This window comes from Paroedura picta, chromosome 2 (assembly GCF_049243985.1).
Source record: "Paroedura picta isolate Pp20150507F chromosome 2, Ppicta_v3.0, whole genome shotgun sequence".
In the NCBI taxonomy this organism is placed as follows: domain Eukaryota; kingdom Metazoa; phylum Chordata; class Lepidosauria; order Squamata; family Gekkonidae; genus Paroedura; species Paroedura picta.
In genome coordinates, this window is record NC_135370.1 from 62,023,955 (window position 1) to 62,031,173 (window position 7,219).

General features: G+C 42.3%; 1 protein-coding gene across 4 annotated transcripts in view; it reads left to right on the top strand.

Moving 5' to 3' along the window:
- STEAP3 (STEAP3 metalloreductase) overlaps positions 1-7,219 on the top strand; it is a 40,896-nt gene that overhangs the window by 27,837 nt on the left and 5,840 nt on the right. For all 4 annotated transcript variants that reach the window (XM_077320295.1, XM_077320293.1, XM_077320294.1 and 1 more), the window contains exons 3-4: positions 562-1,089; positions 3,835-3,999. In XM_077320295.1, coding sequence (XP_077176410.1) covers positions 562-1,089; positions 3,835-3,999 — 693 coding nt within the window. The remainder of the gene's footprint in view (positions 1-561; positions 1,090-3,834; positions 4,000-7,219) is intronic.

Below are 7,219 nucleotides of genomic sequence, written 5' to 3' on the forward strand. Positions count from 1 at the left end.
TAGAGGAAGGATGCAAATGTGATAAATAAAATATGTATGAATGCAAACTGAGAATGCAGTGGTGGGGTTAACAACTTTTCTCATAAAGACACTTCTGTACAGATGATGGTTTTCTGGTCTGAAAACAAACTACAACTTTGAAAAAAAAACCAAGGCAGTTCTCATGGGAAGAGGGAACATATGGCAGGAAGCACATGTGTGGGTACAGAAATCTCACCAAAGCAAACTCAGAATGTTTGGGGGTAGGGTTGGGTGCAGCACGAGGGGGAGGGGAGGCGCCTAGGCACCAGCCAGTGCACACACGCAGGCACCCTGCATGTGTGTGCCCAATGGCACCCACGCCTCCTCTTCCCCCCCCCCTCCGCACCACTGGCTGGTTCGAGCTCGAACGGCCACTTTGGACGCTGAAGCACACAACCCTATTTGGGGGTGCTGTGCTTCAAAATGCTCAAATGTACCTTTATTGTTGCTAGGTAGGCAGTCATCCTGCCTCTGGTTTAATCACCTTCCTGTGCTTTAGATCTTAGTGCCAGTTGCTCACATATCTTCTGTTTGCTGTAGGTATTCATTTGCTCTGACAACCAGGAAGCCAAACGTGTGGTTGCTGAAATTTCTCACATGCTGGGGTTCACTCCTGTGGACAGGGGCTCCTTAACCGCAGCTCGTGAAATTGAGAATATTCCTCTGCGCCTCCTCCCTGCCTGGAAGATCCCCGTCTTCTTGGCCTTGGCTCTGTTTCTGTGCTTTTACACCTACAACTTCATCCGGCAAGTTTTGCACCCTTTCATTCGGGACCATAAGAACAAGTTCTACAAGATCCCCGTGGAGGTCGTCAACACCACGCTGCCTTGTGTCGCCTACGTCATGCTGTCCCTTGTCTACCTTCCTGGAGTGCTGGCTGCAATCTTTCAGCTGTACTACTGCACTAAATACAGGCGCTTCCCAGACTGGCTCGACCAATGGCTACAGCACAGGAAACAGATTGGCCTGCTAAGTTTCTTCTGTGCGGCCTTGCATGCAGCTTACAGCTTTTGCCTACCCATGCGACGGTCCCACCGTTACCTGTTACTCAATGAGGCTGTCAAACAGGTATCAGACTCTTCCTTCTTTAGCCTACTGACCTTAAAACTTTTCCTTTGATTCTGTCGGCTGAACTTTGAAATCCAAAATACCCAGTTTCACTGGCTCATTGTATCTCTGTGAAGATAATTTGATGCTTTGTCTTTACCCAGGGTTTGGTGACAGCTCTGGAAGGGTTTCCCAAATGGGGGGAAGTTAATTTTTATTTTTTTTAAATTTGTTAAGCATTTTTCAGGAGATATGACCATATATGGTCATCTCAATCCACCCCTCCCAGAATGGCCAGTGATGGGCCTGGAGGGAGTGGGAAAGGGAGGGGCCGCGGTGGGCGTGTGCACAGCTATTCTTCCCAACCGTATTCTGCACAATCACTCAACTTCTGGGGTTTCTCAAAACCTGAAGAACGTTTCAGAGTTTTCTCAGTGGCAAAAAAAGTTGAAAATGGCTGCCTTAATCCCTAAGGGTGATGCTTCAGGGTGTGTGTTCATACATGTGCATATATTAACATATTTTTGAAAGAACACAAAATCACGACAATTTCTGGAAAATGAGTGCCAATAGATTATCTTTAACTTACATTTAGCTAAATACATTGCAAATATTAAAAATATAAACACCCCAAATATTTTAAAATCCTTGATGAATCCTTGTGACTCTTGAGAGTTGAGAAGAGAAACTGGATTTAGATCCACCAGGGGAATTTTTATATTCTTCATGCCCTCTATTGGCCTTGAATCTTTAGTCAGCATTGGTTGGGGGGAGGTGCTGCCAAGTCGCAGCCAACTTATAGATCCCTCATAGACTTGGTGGTTAGGAGTACAGACTTCTAATGTGGCAAGCTGGGTTTGATTCTAGGCTCCTCCACATGCAGCCAGCTGGGTGACCTTGGGCTAGCCACAGCACTGAAAGCTGTTCTGACCGAGCAGTAGTATCAGGGCTCTCTCAGCCTCAGCTACCTCACAGAGTGACTGTTGTGGGGAGAGAAAAGGGAAGGCAACTGTAAGCCACTTCAAGACTCCTTTGGGCAGAGAAAAGTGGCATATAAGAACCAACTCTTCTTCTTCTTCTACTCCTCCTCCTCCTACTACTACTACTACTACTACTACTTTATTCTCACGAGACGTAGAAATTAGAAAGAACTTCTCTGTGAAGGTGACAGGAGAATGGTCCTGTATCGATTTACAGTGTTTAATCTTGGGTATCAGGCATAAAAATTCCACAACATTAAACATTGGAAAAACACTCATGTTTATTATGCTTTGCTGAAAAAACCTTTAGGTATTAGCATACATCGTTTTTCGTATTTCAAATATTTGCCCATCATCATGAAAGTAAGTTTCCATATGAAGCTAACTTCATTCCACCTAACTAATTTTAGGATTGCTGTCATTAATAAATACGAGATAAATTAGGAAACAACATCTTTGGTTTTCAGCACAGAGGATACAGTCCCATGGCTGTCTGTTAATTCCCGCTGTGTATCTCTTCTGTGATGCTTGCAAATAACCCTAAGCAAGCCTTCGCAGCCCATTTCTCTCTTTTCTTACATTTTGCTAGTAACATCCTTGCTTCACGAATCACATCGATTTAATGGAACAAATGGATGGCTCTGAGTGTCGGCCTCTGTAATATAGTACAAATCCCATCTCTTTTTTTTTCCCATTAGCTTGAACACTTCTCTCCTAAATGCACTTAAACCAAATCCCATTAAGCCACTGAGCAGTCAAGGATTCCAAGAGCTACACTTGTGGTCTTAGCTTGAAACCAGAGCTGATGCTCCATGTTAATTGCAGTCCTAAATGGCAAAAGAATGTCCTGAACTTGCAGGCGCAGGTTATCGGTATGTCCCTTAGAGGTCAGTGGGGGTTCTGTATCTCTCGTGTTTGTGCTTTAAGCCACTTGTAGAAATCATATTGCAGTGGCTTCTGTGCATTTTACGGTGGTGCTGGTAGGACATTGGTTTTGTACCAGAACTAGATGTCAGTTTTTCTGATAGGCACACACACACATCTGTTTACCTGCCCTCCAGTATTATGCCTAACCATGGTCAGCAGCACCAAATAGAGCCCAGAATATGCAGTTGGGGTCTACTTTTCTGTGGCAGATAAATTCATGAGCAGGGTTTGCACTTAAATCACATGTGCCCAGCATGGAGTGAAAAGTTCCTCAGTGGGAGCTGAGAACAGCTAACACAACTCCTGCTTCTTATGCAGAGTTATGGGGCTGAGCAGCTCATTTGAACTCCTGGAATGGCTCCTCTGGGACAATGGCTGATTCACAAACATTTATCATTTGGGGAATACAAATACAGAGTTGAACTGAACCTAAAACACATAAGCTGTTCTGGGAAGGTAATTTCTAAATATAGTATAAATCAACAAGAAGGTTCAGCCAAAGTGAGGCAGAAAGCCCAAAGTTCACAGTGGAGTGCACAGGCAGATTTATTGTGAAGTACAATACCAAGAAGCCACTGCTGAAAACCCAAATACAAAGTGAACAAATGTGAATACCTCAGTGCAGACACGTTATGTTCTTTATATATGGCATTTGATTGATTGATGTAGCCAGTGGCTGTTGGCACAGTTAAGTGCTCAGCCATAGTCATTACCATCTTTGATAATCTTCAGGATAAGTAACTCCTAGTAATAAACATACAATTGTATTAAAAAAATATTTTAAATACAAGCAGAGTCCATTAGTATCTTAAGAAAGCCCCTTGGTTTATCCTGCATGCTTTTACTCTTTTTTCTATAGGCACTGGAAAAGAAAGAAAATGCTTGGATAGAAGAGGAAGTCTGGAGGATGGAGATTTACATCTCTTTTGGCATCATGGCCCTGGGTTTGCTCTCCTTACTTGCCATAACTTCACTCCCTTCAATCGCCAATGCTCTCAACTGGAGGGAATTCAGTTTCATTCAGGTAAGGACTGTGTTCATGGGGAAGGAGATCCTACCGGCTCCATGCAGGCCCCCCATTTCTCCAACACCCCCTTTCACTTTGTCCCTTTTTTACCACCTATTAGCCTTTATTTTCTTGCCCCTACTACTTATCCTTCTTTTCTGCCTTCATCAGTGCTTTTTAGTTTCCCACTGGCCATTTCTGTCCCTTTTCGTGTCCCCCTCACAACTTACTTTCCCATTTTGAGCCCCCAACTGTTGTCACCCCCATTTTATTTTCTTTCTCAGGGAGGTCCTTCCACCGACACAATCCATGCTTTTCCATGCCAATGTTGTTGTGCACCCCAAAACATTATCCATAGTTTAACAAGATCTCAGTTGCCTTTCTGAATTTATAAGGACTTTAGCCCACTCTTTTAACTTCTTAAGGTTTTTTGTTTTGTTTTGTTTTTGCAAGTCTGAGAGCTATCTCAGGTTTGTAAAATCCCCCTTTCCTTTCGAAGGTCTCATTGTGTAGGTTTTTTGATCTACATTTGGATCTATATTTGTTTAGAATTAGGTATAAAACTAAAGTTATATGCCCAATTAAAACCAAAAATGCAATAGAAAGTTTTCATATGCAAAGTGTTCATTTACAAAACAAAATTGTACTGACAAGAATAAATCTCATATCTTTAAAACATACATTTCCTTCCCAGAAGCAGTAGGGTCCTCTATTGAGTGTACATGCTCTTCCACATAAGCAAGTTTCCTGCAAAGAGCTTGGGACAGCTGCTAGATTTTCATTCTGTTTGCAGCATTAAATGAATTTTTAAATCTGACCAAGCACTCAGTCTATATCTACATAAGCACACTTGTGCTTGCAGGAGGGCTTAATGGAAGCTTCCATTCTCTTCCTTGGCATACACATCACAGCACACCAACCATCATAACTGGAGGTATTGTACTCAGCTCTCTGTCCCTTTCCTCTGATCTGCTTGGGAAGTTTCAAGACTCATCTGAGATGAGATAAGTCAGACCACACAACTTGCTGTAGGACTATTTGCCAAATTGCTGCCTCAACCACAGCAATAGAGTCCATCTTGTGCCTGATAAATGTTGGCACTGTAGGCCAGGTCGCAACCTTGCATATATCTGCGGAGGATGCCTTAGTGTTGAATGCTGCTGACAAGGAAGCACTTGTTGAATGAGCCATGATCCCCTCTGGGACTTGAAGGCCCTGATATTTATATGCCACAAAGATGCAGCCCTTTATCCACTTGCTTACAGACTTAAAAACTCTTTTTTCCTTGATCATTGAATGAAAAGGGAAAGGCACACAGAAGGGAACACATGTGGCAAGAAAGAACAAAGTGTAATCAAAGGAGCTCCTCTAAGGAAAACCTCAGACAGAGGCAGGAAAAAGACTGAGGAGTGGGCTCCTCCCCTGGAGATGGAAAGTGCAATCGATTTCCTGCCTCCAGGTATTGTGGGAAGAGGCACTCAAGCATGTCAAAGTTCTCCTGTCCCTTGACAGGAGAACTGCAATTTACTGGGTCAGAGTTTCAGTTTCTTTAAAAATAATCTTAAAAGTTTGTTTACTTGTTTGTTTGTTTATTATATTTATATACCACCCTCCCTGGAGGCTCAGGGAGGTTTACATAAAACTTATAAACAATACAAGAAACAATACATAACTTATAAATAACCATAACATTAATACTAATAACTGATAGTTGTAACAGTGCAAACAGGTCCAGGAGCAGAGCACACTGATGGAGTTCTCGGAGGGAGAGAGCAGGGGACAAACAAAAGTTTAGCAATTTAAATCATTAACTGACTGTTCAAATGTTACTTGTGCAATGTATTTCAAAAATGGATATCACCTTCGAGGGAAAGTACTACATTTCTAGACATTCCTCAGTGGGCTTTTTTGGGGTGGGGGGCACAGTATCTGTGTTCTCTGAAAACTATTTTCAGATCACTGTAGTCAAGTGTCACTATGAATAGATGGCCGGCCCTATAGATTCCGTTCATGAGCCTGTTTTCTGCTCCTTTCACCAGAACTAGGTTCATAAGAAAACACTTTCTTTGCTTTTCAGAAGCTGAAGGAAGCCATTGGTGCTTTGGGAGTTCTCTCGCGGAGCAGAACAAGCAGATTTCAGCTTCTTTAAATGCTAATTTCTGAATTTTTTTCTCCTCCTCTTAATGCTTTTATCATCAACAAGCTTCCCCAACCTATTTGTACAGTGCCTCTGTGGCTGAGACAGACAGAAATTGCATTGTAGGAGTCTCATCCATATGTAGATGAACATCAATCCCCTGTGTAGTTTTAATATATGCAGTCTTAATATTTCCTGCAGAGTTAGAGATAATGGCATGTATCCTATGGTCCACATCTGCTAACATAAAGGCCACAATGTTGGTGATTTGAAGTTATGGTGAGCTGTTACACAAGCATCCAGTGACCAATTTCCAATATGTTGTAGTCTAGCTACAGAACAGTGATTTAAATGTTTGCTTACTACCAAACAGTGATCTAAATGTGCAATATTTAAAACTTGTAATGCAATAATGCTTAAATGCATTTTTAAGGAAGTGGTGGTCACACAAACTATTGCACAAGAAGGGTGCCATGTCTAGTGCACAACAGCACTTGCATTAACAGAACATCATTTATTAGATGAACTTCACATTCCAGCAGTCTTCTTAAACAGAGTTAAGCACTCCTCGATCTGTTGATGGGATGAATGCTTCCCTACTTAAGCAAACCTTCTCAAGTTATGACCAAGTCCTACAGCCAGTTAGTGGTTTGTCAGGTTGTTTAAATCAGTTGCCACAAAAATAACCTGCATTCTTGCATCTACAGATAGTGAAAATGTGAATCATAGAGTTGGAAGGAGGCAGACAGGCCATCTAGTCTCTCTGCTCAGTGCAGGATCAGCCTAAAGCATCCATTTTAAGTATGTCTCCAGCTGCTGCTTGAAGACCACTAGTGAGGCTCACCATCTCCTTAGGCAGCCTATTCCACTGCTGAATTACTCTGTGATTTTAAAATGATCCTGTTATCTATCCGCTACTGTTCTGCTTTTCTCTGGCAGTATATCTTCATTTTGCAGACCTCTAATGCAGTCGTGCAAAAAGAAAAGGGGAACAAAGTCTTCTCCACCTTGCTGTCCCTTTACCTGAGCTCTTCTCTCAAGAACCCAGTCATTTTTTGAACCTGCACTGTTCCTTGTATCAACAGCAGTTGATGCTTAAGG